This window comes from Pteropus medius, unplaced genomic scaffold (assembly GCF_902729225.1).
Source record: "Pteropus medius unplaced genomic scaffold, Ma_sr-lr_union100, whole genome shotgun sequence".
Classification (NCBI taxonomy): domain Eukaryota; kingdom Metazoa; phylum Chordata; class Mammalia; order Chiroptera; family Pteropodidae; genus Pteropus; species Pteropus medius.
In genome coordinates this window covers 12,059,496-12,077,777 of record NW_024349519.1, presented here as the reverse complement: position 1 = coordinate 12,077,777, position 18,282 = coordinate 12,059,496, and the positions used below count along the sequence as shown (strand labels likewise).

Below are 18,282 nucleotides of genomic sequence, written 5' to 3'. Positions count from 1 at the left end.
CTCTGGATAAATAATCCAGAATTGCAATTGCTGGGTCAAAAGGTAGATCTATTTTTAATTTTTTGAGGACCCTCTAGGCTGTTTTCCATAGTGAATATACCAATTTGCAATCCTACCAACAGTGTATGCGGGTTCCCTTTTTTCCACATCCTCACCAACACTTGTTATTTTTTGATTTATTTATGATAGCCATTCTGACAGGTGTGAGGTGACATCTCATTGTGGTTTCAATTTGCATTTCTCTGATGATTAGTATACCACATCTTTATTTAATTGCCTACTGAAGGTGAAGGGATTAAGAAGTATAAATTGGCAGTTTCAAAAGTCACAGGAATGTAAAGAAAAGCAGAAGGAATATAGTCAATGATATTGTAATGACTACCTGTGGTGACAGGTGGGTACTAGACTTATTGGTGGGTCGGTGGGGAGGGTCACTTCATAAGTGATATAAATATCTAACCACTATGCTGGACACCTGAAACAAATATAATATTGAATATCAACTAATTGAAAAATAAAAAAAAATAAGAAGAACAAGGATAAGCACTTTCAAACAAATATAGTGAGTTTGCCAACAACGACCCTCTCTTTCTGGAAAATTCTCAAAGATGAACATCCAGCAGAAGGAAAAAGATTTGTGATGGAGAGTTCAAATTGCAAGAAGAAATAAAGAAAAAAATGGTAAATATGCAGGTAAATCCAATATACTTTATCTATATAAAAGATATAATAATAGCAATGCCTTGTGGAGTTAAATACATATTTAGCTATATAAATATATATGCAGATTGTGGGAATATATATGTAAAAAATACTGGACAACAATAGCATAATAACCAGAGAGGAAATTATTCAAGTTTAAATGTTCCACAGTCATTGTATCTTTCAAGAGGAGAATAAAGATACTGATTTGCTTCAGGCTTTAATAAGTTAAGAATGCTTGTTAAAATTTCTAGGAAAACTACCAAAGGAAGAGGACTAGAGTATTTAATTTCCAAACTGATAGAGCATAGGAAATAGGAAACAAGAAAATCAATTCTAAAAGGTAAAAAAAAACGAAAAAGAAACAGAATGGCAGTGTAAATAGAAAACCAAAACTAAGATGGTGGGGAAAAAGTACCATATATGTACATCAGTAATTACATTAAGATATAAATGGACTAAGTATTCCAATTCAAAGACACTGATTATCAGACTGGATAAACAAATAAAACTTAGCTTTATGCTAGATATGTATGTATGGAAAGGAGTTGTAAACCTTTTAATTAAAAGCTATGTTTTAAGATATAGTAAGAACCATCTGAATATCATAATTCAAAGCTCAAAATATATATATAGCCAAGTAAGAGATAACTAAAACAATGAAAAATAACTTTATTCAGAATATTTACAATGAATAAAAGAAAGACTTGTATGCTACCATTAAGTTGATAATCTTTTTTTCTGCCTTTGATAATTTTCATTATCCTATCCTTATAAAACAGTTTTTTAAATTCCAAATTAAATCTAATATGATTTAAGCAGAACTATGGGATAGTCATGCTATTCACCATAGAAGCTGAAATATATGAAAAAATTATTGTAGAATTATTGATAATTTTACTAATCTATAAGATTATTTTGAGTTGCTTATAACTCAAACTTGAAATAACAGAATATCATCTTTATTTTATTGCTACTTTTACTTAGATTTTAAATTTGAAATGTATTTATATGGCACATTATTGTTTCATGGAAATTACTGTTTGTTCATTGGTAAAGATATGTCTCTCTAGGGTAAAATAAACTTTGTTGTATATAGAGTGGAGACTTTAAAGGAGGCACATTTTGACAATCTCTATTTTAGAAGTAGTCAAGGAAGCTGCATGTCAATTGTTTATTTCCTCTAGGATGACTGTTGTGAGTAGATTTAAGTCTCTAGCCTCTTTAGATTCTTATAGTCTATCGATTTCCCACTATTTTCATTTGGATGTCTATTAGATATTCAAAATCAACATATCCTTTTTTATTTTTTGGCTTGGTGTTTGTACTACTATCTATGAAATAGTATATATTAACTATCTCCTCCTATAAATAGCTTCTTCAAAGGACATGTTGGATTATTTGACGTTGGATTAACTTTCTGGCTGTCTTCCCTTCAAAACATGATCAAGTAGAATCCTATTCTTGTTACAAGGCAGCAGTGCTCATGGATGAAAAAATGACCCTGATAAATTCTGTCTTGTCTAGAAGCTCTGTGAATTAGCTGTATATACCTCTTTGGAAGCCATAGTTTTTAAGTTTAATAAGTGTGTTAAAACTGGTAACTGAAAGTGTCTGTTTTGAGACCATGGTAGCTTTGCCTAGGTTGTTTCAAGAGATACTGACTCTTGTGGAACATATGGCAGGCTTCTAAGCCAAGGTGGGCCTCACCATTGCCTGTGAAGACCTTGTCTGCTTGCATATAAGTTGTGACGTGGGTTGATGGCAGAGACTAGCCCCTATATTGCTGCAGGGACTTGTGAAAGAGAAACTTTTGACATTGCTTGTGTGCTGTGTTTCTATCCCATATTTTGTAAGTGAATCTGATGCCCCTTGTGGTCTAGGATAGTTTTAAAGAGTCCAAGTGTCTAGTTGGAAATGAAAGACCCTCTTGTAGGCATTGCAAAGTTCAGATCTGAACTCCTTTTCTGCCCCGAACCTTCTCCACCAGCAGCCTTCCCCATCTTACTTGTTGGCAACTCTATCCTTCCATTATTACTTAATCAAAATATTGGAATCATCCTTGATTCTTGTTTTTTTTTTCCTCTTATCCCCTGTATCCAATCTGCCAGGGAGTCTTTTTACCTGTACTTACAAAATATATACAGTATTTTGTCACTTCTTATTTTTCTACTCTCGCCATCCTGATTTGTGTCACCACTATCTCTTGACTGGATTACCGAAAAGGCATACTGAACAGATCTCGTATTTTCTACTCTTGTCCACAGCAATCTATTCTCAAAACAACTATCACAGTGATTGATGCCTTTAATACATAGGTCATCTCTGCTCATAAACCTAAATTGGCTAACAGAAGTTTCCCAAACTTTTTGGGTGGCAGAAAATTTATTTCTGAGACAGGCGTTTCTCCCAAATTTTAGGGTATTTTAGGGTATTTTCTAGGCACATATTTGTTGCAGTACGAATAAACTGTTTTCTTGATAAAAAATTTAGTGTACACAGATAACTTTTGAGGCTGCCTGATTCAGTTAGATTTCCTGGACTTTCTAACTCCCTGCTTTCACCCTTTGTGCTTGTACTTTTTTGTATTTAATGTTTATTTATAGAAATAGTGAATGTTAGCCTATCCTTCTCAATCTCCATAAACATGGCCAGGCTTTACTTAGTTTTTGTGAATTCTCTGTTAGGATTAAAGTAGCACAATTTTATTCATGGTCAGCAGTGAGGATTACATAAAAATAAAAGTTTGTTATTTACTCTAAAATGATGTTTTTTGTGGAGTGGGGATCTGGTCTTTGCATTACTCTCTGTGAAATACTATATATTAACTATCTCCTATAAATAGCTTCTAAAGAAGAAGACTTTTTAATCTCTGAAATATAACTCTGTTTTCATGAACTTGAAAAGTTTCAAGGAATATTCCTCCAAGTGGTATTATATTATGGACAGTGGGTGGAAACGACTGTTATTAAGAATTAGGAAAGGTCCATTGTAGTCTTAATCTGTGACTGGTTAGCAGGATGATATAGGTAAGACATTTGAATTTTTTAGACCTCATTAACTGTTAAAATGTAAAATTTCTTCTTTATGCTGTTTTAGTTACAGACACTGGTTTGTTGTAACCAGGTGAGAAGTTTGGGATACTTTCCAAAGAGGCCTTAGAGATGGACAGTCATTTCCTTATTAAATTTGCCTCTGTTCAGGGTTGGGAATTGGTCCTTGCAGACTCAGTAATCTAATTTTGTCAATATATTGAGTTTAGATTCATCTCTTAGAGACAAACTAAATTTATGAAATTTAAATTTAAAAAAACAGAATGTCAGTTTATTAACTTACAATGATGAATTTCTCTGCCAGAGAATGGAATGCTCAGAATCCATTCTCTTCCTTTAGACAGAACAAATGGTAAACCACATTATGATCAAAAGGGGTGTGATAAACAAGGAATTAGAATAGAGTTAAATAACTTTATTTTAATGACACTATGGTGAGATAGCATGTTTTTTTCACATTATAGAAATGGATTTGCCAAAAGGACTGAAATAATTTAAAATGCTGGCTTGTGTCTTTTTTCCCTGGATAATATTTAGATGAACTCTGCCAATATTTGTCTGTATATCTTTCCTTTTAAGTTTCTGGAGTGGCTAATCAATATTTTTTCTAATTGTTTGTGTCCTAGAAAAATTAATATTTTCTACTTCAGCCTTTCTGTCTTTGGAATAGTTTTATTTAGAGATTTTATATATTTGTATGTTTAGATCACTCGTGATTATTATTCTTATTTTTAAAGCAATTCTCTAGTCATTATATTATTTGATTATCATAAATTTTTTTGTGGACGATAGTGTTGTTTTATTCATTTTTTAAATAAAGAAATGAAAGTCCAGTGACTTGTCCTGAGGTATTGAGTTTTAAGTGTAGAACTGGGATGTGACTATTAAAGTTCAATTTTTCCTTGCTATTCTATGTTTTCTCTTGAGGAATAGCTTGAGTTCCCTTACAGGGTACACTGAGGAAGTAAACATATATTTGAGGTATTGATGTCTCTCTAATCTCAACCTTTTTCTTTTCTTTTCTAAATTGTACCTTCATAGACAATCAAATAAGTTTTCATCAAGGCAATGTAAGTCACTTGTGTTTTATTCTTTGTTCATTGTAGATGTAGGATCACACTGCAGTTGACTATCACTTTTTTTTTGGTGAGTTAAATACTGAATATTTTAAACCTCAAACTGATATTTCCCTTAAATTTGTAAGGCTTCACACCCATTCATGAGTTTTTTTTTTTTGAAAGCATAGTGTTTTTCAGTATTGGTATTACTTATTAAATTTTTTATTTATTTTATTTGTTTTAGTCTTTTATGCTTCCAAGAAGTATAACTTTGGCATTTTATTGCGCATTTTTGTGACAAACATTCCTTAGATGAAGGCATATCCCCCTTTTGAATTTTTACTTTGAGAACTGCAAGTTGTACACCTCTTTCAATTTTCTTCAGCCACATGGTTCATTAAGTTTAATGAATATAATGGTCATAGAACTTTATTTAAACTACCAAATTCTGGATTTGGGCATATAAAATTTCTTGGAGGTAATTCTAGGATTTTAGTTGTCTAATAGCTGCTATTAGCTATTAGATTTCTAATAGCTGCTTTTAAATTTTTGGAAAAGAGGATATAATGACATCCAGTAGAGTTAAGAGTTTTGTGATATGTAGCACACTCAAATTTCGCTTTTGAGTCCCTGCTTTGGGTTGATTGGTATATGGCTTTACATATCTAGTTCTAAGAATATGTTGGTATGATGACTTACATTTTTTTAAGAATAGTATTTTCATCATATCGATTTTTAAAAAAAGTAGGCTGGTTTGCTGGTGTTGAAAACTGTTATGATTATAAAGTGTATAAAAGCCACATAGATGTATTATATATATAGTCCTGTCGTTGCTGCTTAACTTTGGTGAGAATATTTAAGTATAGCACTCTATTTGGGTAGTATAGGTGCTTCAAACATGCTTCAAACATAAACGTGGGCAAAATATCCTCAAGGCTCTAAAGTGAACAGTACCATTTGTAGACAGTAATACTCTTGTGTAAGTCTGAGTCAGCTTCTGGCAAATGGAAGTTATGGTGTAATCTACTGATACCTGTCAGTATGCTGCTATCAGACATTTTTATTGATACTTCTATTTTTGATTTTGATAACAGAGAAAGGAAATTTAACTTCAAGACACATAGTATTTAAGTTAAATGTATGAATATACATTATTAAAAGATTCGTAGCAAAAGTGACATGAGCATATAGAAGGAAAATAGTAAGAATAGTAGAATAAGAGAAGAGGAAATCTGCAGTTGAAGAAAGAACAGTACACTTAGAAGAAAGAGAGAATAGAAAATAATCTCCATAGCTTAAAGAGAATGGAAATTGTGGTAAGCTTTATAATGAAGGTTTAAGGAAAGAGAAGACATAATTGTGAATTATGTTTTGCTAATATTCACATACTATACCTAGATTTCCTTTGCCATTTGATTAACTGGAAGGGCAGAAGTGGTCTTTTGTTTTACTTCATTAGTCTTGCTTTCCATTGGCAGTAGGATACAGTTAAGTTCATTTGAGGACTGATGGTTTTACTTTATTCTTTTAATTGGCATTGTTAAATTACAGTATATATGCTAGCTAGGCATTTTTTTCTTTCTTTTTAGGTTTTTTAATAACAGAAGTAACTTGTTGGTATCATTAAAATGCATACTTAACTGGAAAGTTAGTTTCATTAAATTATTCTGAAGTTTTCATCTTTTTATTTTTACTTGATGCTTTTATTATTAGGTAGTCTACATTTTGTTTCCTTGTTTTGTATTTTTCATACACACTCACACACACACAAATTCAAAATCTTACATAATTTTAACTTGCATTTTTAGTCATTCCGGAGTGGAGAAGCTTTGGAGTCAGACACAAATTCTGATTATGACTTGACAATCTTCTAGCTGTAAGGTCATAGATATAATAGTTAAGCCTAAAATCTTAGTTTCTTCATTTATAAAATGGTTGTTATTGTAGGATCAAATCAGTTGACACACACAAAAATATTTTGTACCATACCTGGAGCAAAGCATATGTTTGGTCAATGACAGTTCTTTCTCCTTTCTTCAGCTTAACAGAAATTTAAGCTATTCTTTTTGTTTATGGAGAAAAAAATGTTTTTTAATGAAAACCGCATTGTCTAAATTCAGCACAAGTTTCATGTTTTTCTGATTCTGGCTCTGTTCATTATCTTTAAATTATTTTATATTTTATAGCTTTTTATATATTGAAGGTTACTGACAGACATAAATTCTGTGATGTCTACTTGAGTTTTGATTATTTTCTTCTCCCTTTCTGAAATATATTTCACTTGTAATTGCAATTTATTTTAGCATTGCTTTAGTCTCCATAAATTAGTGCTATTTTGACTTTTCCTTTGAACTGGTTATAACATTTACCTGGTTTCCTCATTGTTCAAATAGAATAAAATGACTATTCAGATTCTCTGTCCAGTTTTTAATTGGATTTTTTACATCGATTGTATGAATTTTTAAAAATATATTTTGGATACTAATTTCTAATCATATATATGATTTGCAAACATTTTCTCCCATTTAGTAGGTTGCCTTTTTGTTTTGTTGATGATTTTCTTTGCTGTGCAGAAGCTTTTTCGTTTAATGTAGTTCCACTTGTTCATTTTTGCTTTTGTTGTCTTTGCTTTTGATGTCTGAAAAAAACTCCTAAAAGTCCACTTTCCATAGACAGGAGCCCAAAACTGCCTTAGCATATCACTCTGCATATTACTTTAACTTAAATTTTGATATCTTTTTTTCTACCTTTTGGAAAATTGCTTAGAATTTGTCTATGTTTGGTCACTTCATGTGAGCAATACTTAAAAGGAAAGCAAACCTCAGATTTTAGATGGTAGCTTGGCTTAAAGATATTTATGATTTTGAAATTTTTTTTCTGTGTTTTTCAAACTTCCTAGACTCATTAGGTAATTCTGGATTTTATTAGTTTATTTCTCTTCTTATTTATATTTATATTTTGGATGTTGTGGGGTTTTCTTCCTGTTGTGATAATAAATAAGCAGTGTTGAATTAAGTAGCTTTTTTAAAATTTTCCTTTTCAAAAGGTTATATTAATATGATATTTTGTGTTGGTTGTGCTAGCAATCGGTTTTGCGGACTCCATTACATGTCTTGTTTAGAAATTAAAACATAGGTTTTTTTTTAGTAATTTGCATAATTCTAAAAATTGCTCTTTATGGTTTGTGATATATGGTGTTGCCTACCCCGTCCTTACAAACACATTATTATTCCTCAAAGAAACAAGTAGAAGTGGAGCTTTCATTTATAGAACACTCTGGAGAATAATGAAAGATAACTAAAATGGTAGAAGTTTCATCAATTATATAATCCCTCTTTTATTAAAAAGGTGACCATTAGTGTTTCTTGTGTTCCTGCCTATTGTCCTTTTTAAAGCTATTATATATTTTTCCTTAAATCTCTAACCTAGATATCCTAAATGAATCTTGAAATCCATTAAATTACCCATTAAGTTATAAATCAAGGGGCATGTCCTGTAGGGAATCTTTGTATAGAGTGAATACTTTTCTAAACACTGACTTTTACTCTGTTTTCTGTCAATTAAAAAAAAAAAATGTCTATTTTATATTTACTAAGGAATATTCAGATTTAGATACATTATTTGGATCTTTCAGTTTTCACATATTTCTTTTTCTTACATGAGTGATTTTACTATATATGTGACTTTGAAAATTCTCAACAGTGAGCATCAAACAGGAAAAAGTGGGTTCATACTTAGACCTGAAAATAAATCAGTGGATTAGAGGACTTGACAATTTGTGAAAGATAATCACTAGCCTCTGATGTACCTGTGAGATGAAAGAATGGTGAAAAAGAAGCACCTGGACTGGGTAAGAGTGTTTGAATGACAATTAAAGACCAAAAATATTTTTTAACTTAAAAGATATAAAAAACATTATTTTATTAGTATTCTCCTCCTGTGTTATTTAACTGTTGACAAAGATAAACAGATTTCTCTGGGTATAGTTAAAAATGCATGAGTACTTACACCTGTTTCTTGTTTAGACTTTATAAAAGTTATGCTTATGGAAATAAAACAGAGTTGACCACAGGCAGAATTACTGGAAAAAAATTGCGTACTATTTGGAAACTTGGTGTCTTTTGCTTGTGTGATGTTCTGCCGTAGTGAGTTTTTTTTGTGTTTTAGAAGAGGTCCATCAGTGAAAAATGATATACCCAGTGAATTTGCTAATTACCATTACAAAGTTAAACATGAAGAGTTGAGATTAATTGTACTTTTGATTATCTTTATAAGCTATAATGGAGTGTATGCTTACCTTGTATCCTCTAAGTCATAGGGTGGAAAGATTTTACATTTGAAATGAAACAAATTGTCTCTGTACTCTTACAACTTAAAATCAAGGAAACAAACAAAATATCTAAAATATCTAAAGAAACAAGTTGTGTAGATTTCTACTTCTTAAAAAATTTTTGGCTGAGTGTGGTGCTGTGGGTACACTTGACCTGAATTTAAATGTTTTGAGCATGAAGACTGACACCAGTCAACTGTTAACAGACCGAAGAATATTGTACAGTTTGAAACTTTAAAAAAATTGTATCTTCCTGACTAGGTGAGAAGATAGTAAAATTTTACATATAGGAAATTGTAGTTTTCTATTATTAAGCTTAAAAATTCCCATTAAGTAAAAATATATAAAACATATATTCCATAAAAATTATAATATTTTGAATCTACAGATGTAGACAGTATTTACCAATGTGGATTTTTTTTAGGGCGAGTTATTATTATTGAATAGTCACCTGAAATTCAGGGAAGATATGTGTATTCTAGCATAGCAAAAAACTTAGAGGTTAACTGAAAAAATTCTAGTTTCCCTTTAGAGGTTAATACATTTATACGTTCCCTTTTCTTTTACAGCACTACTCATTTATTTTCTCATTTTATTTTTAAAAGAGGATGTAGATTATGATATATTCAGCGAACATTTATATTATCAAGTTAAGCAAATTTCAGAAAATCCCACTAATGTCTCATAATTTGAAAGCACATGTAAATTATAGTCATTTTATAGTTCAACTTTATGTTTGGAGTAAGTATTGATGTGATTGATTAGCAGGATATCAGAAAGGCTTGCAACTTCAAATCTTGTGTTTATTTGCCTGTTACTGATTCTTGACGTCTTTTCACAGAAACATAATTTTTTGAGTAAACTTATTGGTATTATCTTTATTTTGGATTAGGGTTCCCCCTCACCCCCCTTTATCTATGCAGAGCAAGTCTTGATCCGTGGGGATAATGTAGCTCGTGGGAGTTAAGTATTACAACCAGGAAGGGCATTGAAACAAGAATGTTTCAGCATTATATTCTTTAGCATGTGTAATTATTTTTTTTGTTATATTTAAGAATTATACTCATGTATCTAACATTTAACTTAAGAAATAGAACATTACCATTTGTAGTGCTCTTCTTCCGTTCTATTCCTGTGCTTTCCCCCAGAGGAAACCACAATAATAAATATTTGCTATCATTTCCTTGTTTTTGTAAAAAACATTTTTTTGTGTATATGTGTGTATGTATACATATATCTTATATATTCATATGTATGTGTGTGTGTGTGTGTGTGTGTGTGTGTGTGTGTGTGTATATATGGGTTTGCTTGTTTATGTGCCTTATAAAAATGGGTTAATAACTGTGCGAACATTCCTGCAATTTGTTTTCACACAAATTTATATTTCTAAAACTCATCCATGTTTTTGCATATACCTGTACTTCTGCATGTACCTGTAGTTCCTTTATTTTCACTGACAAAAAATATTCTAATTTATGATTGTGCCACTGCTCATTTAACCTTTTGACTGTCAATGGATATTTATGCTGTTGTCACTTATTTGCTGTTATGAACAGTACTTCTAGGGCTATTCTTGATACATGTTTTTAGTGATATCAAGTCTTTATTTAGCACTTTTGAATAGGGAAGACTTCTGTTGAGACCAAGTATTTTCCCCTTATGAGTAATTCTTTGGATCTCTTGTTTCTTTTCTATTATATACTTTCTTTTTTTGCTCTTTCCTGTTGAGTTTTATTTTTACTTACAGAAAACCTGCAAGAAATGGACAAATAATTCTCATATACCCTTCATCCATTTTCTTCAAATGTTAACATTTTACATTTGCTCTATCTTTATTCTTCTTTTCCCTTCTCATTATCTTCTTTTTTCTTCTTCTTCTCAATGTTTGTTTGGCATCCTTTCTGTTCTTATGCTGAGGCTATATAGTTCAAAATATTGGGTCCTAAAGTAACTTAGGTTAGTTCTTACCTTCCAATCTTGTAATGTGATTAGATTATTTATTTGAAATATGGTTTAGTTCATTCATTGCTCTTTGTATTCCATTTTTGGGTTTAATCCCCCTATTCTCCTGGCAGTTGATTCTATTTTTATTTTATTGAGTATGTGAAACATTGACATGGATCTGAAACTCCGGATCTGTAAAAAGTACACTCTTTTTACGTGAGAAGAGATATTTCTCACTATTCATTTCTTTTGTCTCTCCGCTCCACCTATTCATCTCATGAGTTTTGGCTTTTTAAGCTTCCTGTTTGTCCTTTATGACAAATGTATCTGCATCTTTTTATGTAGTTCAGGGCTATTTGTATATTTTCTTTTTGGTGAATTGTCTGTTCACATTTTTTGCCCATTATTCTATAGGCTGTTTTTTTGCAGTCTCTTTATCCCCAAGTTGTAAATAGTCTTTATATATTTTAGGAATATTAGCCCTTTCTGTGATATATATTACACATATCTTTTTTTTTTTAAGTTTGTCAGTTGTTTCTTGATTTTATTTAAGATAATTTTTGACAGAAAAAAAAAGTGATTATATATCCCATAGTCAAATTTGTCAATCTTTTATTGTATCTGGATTTGAGTCATAGTTAGAGTCCTTTTTTACATCCAAGATAAAGAGGAGCTCATATTTTCTTTTAGTACTTATATGGTCTCTTTTAAATCATTTTGATCTCTGATAGATTTGGAGTTTATTTATTTTTATCTATAGTCTGAGGTTGAAGTCTAATTTCATCTTTTTTTCAAAGAGCTAATCAGTTGCTCTGGCACTATTTATTAACCAGCTCATCTTTGTCTGAGTGATTTGCAGGGCCACTTCTCTCGTATACCTGTACGAAACTGTGTCTGGACTTTCTGTCCCATATATTGCTGCATCAAATAAGTACACTGTTTTAATTATAATAGGTGTCTCATGTTTTAATATAATTGAATATAGTGTATCTTAATAAGGTCAGTAGTATGTTTTAATATAGTTTAATTAGTATATTTTAATAGGAAGGGCCGGCATCCTTATACTTTTTCTTTTTTAGTATTTTCTTGTCTATTTTTGCATTTCTAAATTAGATCTTTTTTACTTATTCCATGTGATGTTTAATGTCCATTTGTCTAGCTCCATTAGAAAATAGCTTATTGATACTTTTATTGGAATTGTATTTAGTCTGTAAATTAACTGAAGGAGTTTTAGCATCTTTATGATGTTTAGTTCTCTATCCAATTACAAGGGATATATTTACACTTGTTCAGATCTACCTTTGGGTCTTTTGAAGTATTTTAAAGATTTCCTCACATATTTTGCTAAACTTATTCCTAAGTATTTTATCTTTCTTGTTGCTTTGGAAAATAATATTTTCTCTAATATTATATCTTCTAAATAGTTATTATTTTTACATGTAAATGTTATTCATTTTTTTATTATATTGTGGTACTTTACAGAATATGTTTATTGTTTGACTTAGTAGGAGCATTAGTTTATTTTCTTTTCTTCTGTTTATGCTTTTATTTAATTTTACTTGTCTAATTGCATTGGCTCATGCCTTTAGTGCAATGTTAAATAGTATGGAGATAGTAGGCATTCTTGTCCTGTTCCTGATCTTAGAGGAAACACCTTTGGTTTTTCTCCACTAATTAACTTTCTGACTTTAGGATTAAAGTCTATACGTTTTATTGAATTAAGAAAGTATCCATCAATTCCTGTTTTCTTGGGCGTTTTAAACAAATATCAATGTTTGTTTTTACCAAAAGTATTTTCAGTCTTGGAGATAAATATCATTTTTCTCTTCAAGTCTATCACTATGGAATATTACTGAATTTCCTAATTGTGAACCAACCTTTCATTCCTGGAACAAGACTTTTCATTGTGTATCATTTTTTCAGTATGGCGTTGGATTCTATTTACTAATATTTTATTTAGAACTTTACCTCATTATTTTTAAGTGATGCTCTAAAGATCTCTAATTATGTTTTTGTATTGTTTTAATCTGGATTAGCCTGTAATGTTATATTATTGTTCTGTAAGCTAATGAAGTTTTTCCTCATTTTTAATGCTCTAGAACAATTTTAGAGCATTGTTATTACCCATTTTTTGAATTTTCATAGAAATCCTCTTGAAATGCTTTCTCAGTAGGGTAGTTAACCTGATAACTTTATTTTTTTTCCAAGGAAATAGATCTATTTTTAAACATATATTTTTCGTTGTAATCAGATCAGCTTTTATAAACTATATTTCTGTGACAAATTGTTCATTTATCTGGATTTTCAAATTTATTAGAAGTTTATAGAGTTTTATGATTTTTAAAAAAATTTCTTGTTTTAAATGTGTTCCTCTTGTCATTTAATTTGTGTATTTTTACTTTTGTCTTTTTATTGTTACTAAGTTCACTACTATTTTGCTTAATTTTTTAGAAATTTGGGATTTTGATTAATTAGATCTTTTTTTTCTTAATGCGTCACTATCTGCATTATCTTTATATTTTTGTGCTCATTCAGTTTTTTTGTTTCTATTTTAGTTTATGAGCTGGAAATTTAATTCACTTATTTTTTAATTGATTTTAGTGTTCAAGGCTATAGGTTTTTTTCTAAACACTATTTTAAATGTATCCTATAGATTGATATGTAATGTTTTAAGATTATTATTTCTTTAAAAATTGTAATAAATCGACAGTGGGAAATTAAAATTATATTATGATTAGGTAGGTAGTAGAGTAGGTGAAAAGATTCCCAGAAAAACTTTTTTTGAATGTTGTCAAATGATAAAAAAATTCAATGACAGTTGCCATTTACTAAATGTTTACCATGAATCTATCTGGTACAGCCAGTTCATTTATTTACATTAGCTAATTTATGTGGTGTAGTATTTTGAGGTACATATTATTTCCTCATTTTCAGAAGAAGCAGTTGTGGTTTAGAGAGGTTTGTGTAATTTGCCCAAGGCTGCATAACAAGTAAGTGGTTACTGTTGAAATTTGAATCCATTTCTGACTCCCTAGCTATAGCTTTTACTTAAGCAGTAATATTATGAGGTCACAGAGGTATTGAACAGTATGGCACAATCAGGGAACTGTTAGTAGCACAGCATGACTGGAATGAAGGCGGCACTTAATCGTATCATTTCTGACTTGGGCAAAGTTCTTTGAGATGCTATTAACTAAAATGGAGAATATGAAGCAAAGCAGATTTATATAAGACAATGGGTAAGTTTGATGTAGCTACTAGACTGCTAAATAGGACTATCCAATAGATGAGAATATGCATCTGGAAGTCTGCAGAGTGGTTAGTGTTAGAGATATGAATTTAGGTGTCATTAGCTTATAGGTGATAATTTAAATAATGGGTTTCGAAAGTGATAAGAATATGTAAATATTGAGAAGACCAGAGTGTGTAGGAAACTGAATTTTAAGATTGAGTGGGGAAAGACCCTGAAAAGGAAACAAGAAAAAGTAGTCAAAATATGAGGAGGAAATCTAGTAATAGTAGTTCTCAGGTTCTGGGGGAAGAGTTTCAAGGTAAAGGGAGAGTCATTGGTATTATGTGCTCTGGAGAACTAAAGAAGAATAAAATAAGAAGTGTTCACTTGATTTAATAGTAACTGAAAGGAAAATTAATGTCTTAATTGATGGGTCCAGTGGAGCGGTGAGGGTTGGCTGAAGAAGAAAATTGAGACAGGAGTCGTTTGGAGATAAGACATTGGCTGTGAAGGGTAAGTGTGATAGGTGGTGATAGCTAGTGGAAAGTGTGAGGTTGAGGGCCTTCTTTGACCTCTTTCTACTCTCCTCCCTCAATCTCTCCCTTTGCCTTCTCTTTATTTAGCTCTTATTTCTACTTTCTTTCCCTTCTTCCCTTCTTTTATTTTACCCACTTTCTCTCCTTTTTTCCATAATGTGATATACTTGAACATTTAATTTTACAAATTGAGAATTTAACTTTGGTTAGCATGACATCTTGTCTTAGATTTTGGCTATAAATATAAAGACATAAAGAGATCTTAAAATGTTCTGGTATTAGATCAGAATTATATTTTTAAGTTTCTTGAACCCAGGCTTATAGTGACACATACCCTTTATGCCCAGAAATAAACATACTTGTTCAACAAATTTTAATCTTTGAAATAATAATGAAAATAATATCGACACAGTGCTAAAGCTTTACATATTTTAGTCAATTTAAACTTCATCAGCAATTCTATGCCAATTTTACAGATGTGGAAACTGAGGAAAGTTAGTAAACTTGCCAGTTGTTCTATACCTACTACGTCAGTATGGTTCCAGAGTCTATGCTCTTAATAATGCTCTTTCTATACTATAGTACTTATTTTCATGCCTTTAAAATTAGTTAGTAATATTTATGCTATAAATTATAACTTAGAACATTTTGACATTTTATAAAAATCTGTTAACATATGGAATAGTAAAGATCAGAAAAAAGTAATTTCTAGAAAAAAGATACATCAAGTACAAACATGAGTTGAATTTCCAGTTTTCTTTATTAAAACAGTGAAATGCTTATGGGAGAAGCTAGAATACCTTATCCAGTATGGCACATAGTATTTTAAAAAACACAATGTTGCTATAAAAGTATAAGATAATTAAATTACTTCATAGGGTGCCACTCAGAAATTAATATATTCTTTGGTTTATTGATACCTAATGACTGTATAAATGTCTTTCTTCAGGCAAAAATGCAATTTCCATTGTGAGCTGCCTTCCAGAATTTATGGTAGAACTTCGCTGACGTTGCCACTGATGCCAATGTGGAATAAAGGTCTTTATAATTTAGAAAGTCAAAGCATACAAATGGATTAATGCTAAAAATTTACCCTTCCGAAACTTTAAACACATAACACAAATAAATGTATTTGAATTTTTAGAAAGAACATTTGAAAATAAAGTAATATAAATATAATCTGTTTATTTTGTCCTCATCAATATTTTTGTCTTATTTCATGCTTGGCAATTGGCTTTCCTTACATGACCTTTGTATCAAACCCTAATCACAATCTAATAATATTTTGTTGTGAAACAAATTACTGAATTGTGTTTCAACATAACTGTTTTTACAGAAACAACTCAGCAATCTAAAATTGACTTTAATATGAAAAATCTCTTGTTGAAAAAGAAGTTAACACAGTTAGATTAGTTATTTTAAAGTAATCATTCTTCTCCTTAGCTCACTTTATTTTAATAAATAATTGATTTGACTTGCCTACTGGGTCATAAGGTCATTGAGTACGTAGATTCTTGTCTTGCTCACTGCTGTCTTCTCAATGCCTAGCGCCTGTGCTAGGCAATAGTAGGCATCCTAGTGCTTTTTCTTAACTAACTTGATAATATGTTTGAATACTTTCTCTAAGTTGGAAATGCACTTCTTATGGTAATGTGTCAGTATGTAAACACTAAAACATTATTAAATTGTTTTATTTGCCTGGGTTTCAGGTGGAAATGTCGTGTTAAATTTAGAAACACTAGTTTTAGATTTCAGGTAATGGTCCTTGAGGAATGGTCATGGAATCTTCACTTTCAGTCTTTTTGCTTTTACTTCCCATACCTTCTCCCCTTTCCTTTCCTCTACTCTTCTCTTCAATCTGTTCTTTATTTTCTCTTTAACAATCCTTTTGTTTGTTTTTCTTAGTATCTGGAGTCCATCTTTCTCCAGCTTCTCCTGCAATTATCCTGGACCATGACCACTCCCCTCCTCCAGTTGTCTGCCTCTCTTCTGAGCCCATCATTTCATCACCAGAGATTACACATGCAGACAACAGCATTGTCGGTCAAACTGTTCCTAAAGCACAGGTAAAGACAAGTATATTTTTATAGGAAATTTGCATACTTAAAATCTCACACTGATTTTAATTGAAGCTTTGAAGATTTTCTGATTTCTTTTTTTGAACTCTCTGAAATATTTCTGTAGATATTCTAACTTTGAAGCTAATATATAGAATTCAAAAAACTAAATAATATGTTTGTTTTATGGCATAACTGCAAGGTAATTAATGTTTATTGGTTCAAATATTTATTGATCCAGGTATTGTGCAAGATTCTGGAGTTAGTCCAGATTTCCAGACTGCTATACACAATCTCAAATCACCTATTGTTTTTACTAGAAAGTTTTGATCAATGATAGGTTATTGATATCTTTAAAATTCTGATTTGCAGTTTAAAATATTAGCAAATTCTGAGTATGTGTGTAAATTCAGGAACTCGTATCAGATGTGTCTATACTTATATAATTTCAAGCATAAGAAAAAGTTTTAAGTTTTTAGTGCTTTCCTGCAAAATAATAAATGCTCTAGACTCTAAAGTTTAGAGGAAGTTTTGTGTCTTACTACGAAGATCAGGTTGTTGTTAACAGTTAGAGGTCTGTTGATTTACTTAAAGGGTGAAATAATTTCGGAACCCTTGCTACAACTTAATTTCCAAATGCGGTTTCTGTTGCCCTTTGAACGTTTTCATTATTGGTACAGTGTAAACTTTCCCCTCTGTATATTTTTTTTTTAATGTGGTTTAGATTCAGCAATCAACACACACTGATCTGGATATCTCACTTTTTCCATTGGGTTTAACTGATGAGAAAAGTAATGGAACAATTGCTCTTGTGGATGATTCTGAGGATCCTGGTGCCAATGTATCAAACATACAACTTCAGCAGAAAATTTCAAGTCTGGAGATTAAACTCAAAGTTTCTGAAGAAGAAAAACAGAGAATTAAAAAGGTATATTTACATTTTTTCTAAAAAAATAAGTGTTTGAATTGCGCATTCTGGAAATCCGATATAATCCTAATCTCTGATTAAAAACTCATTAGTGGAAAAAGGTATTGTCCTCCCTTGGCTATGAATTTAAGTCGGTTGTATGAATTTACCACTTACAAGTCTTCGATAGGAAATATCTAGTCTTAAATGTATACTTTTTAAAAAAGATATGAACATCTTTTACTAGATGTTTTTTTCCCTCTAACTAATGCTTTCCTTTTGGTTTACTTTTATGTACTTTGAAAGCAAGTAGTCTTGTATTTGTTATACTGATTAGGAGATTTGTAACATTGCCTTTTCCCTATGAGAAGTCAGGCATTGTGGGATATTTGACAATGTACTTATTTGTATTTAGGTATAAAGCTGTTTTAGTAAATTATTTATGTTCTCATTTCTGTTCCCT

At 30.8% G+C, this 18,282-nt stretch overlaps 1 protein-coding gene across 10 annotated transcripts in view; it reads left to right on the top strand.

The window, feature by feature from the left end:
• Nucleotides 1-18,282, top strand: part of CCDC91 (coiled-coil domain containing 91) — a 354,495-nt gene that overhangs the window by 63,895 nt on the left and 272,318 nt on the right. For 5 of the 10 annotated variants that reach the window (XM_039882422.1, XM_039882421.1, XM_039882427.1 and 2 more), the window contains exons 5-6: nt 16,761-16,921; nt 17,705-17,840. In XM_039882422.1, the coding sequence (XP_039738356.1) occupies nt 16,761-16,921; nt 17,705-17,840 (297 nt within the window). Of the gene's footprint in view, nt 1-15,804; nt 15,894-16,760; nt 16,922-17,636; nt 17,841-18,282 lie in introns of those variants that run through there. The other 5 variants (XM_039882423.1, XM_039882425.1, XM_039882429.1 and 2 more) reach the window with 2 other exon arrangements.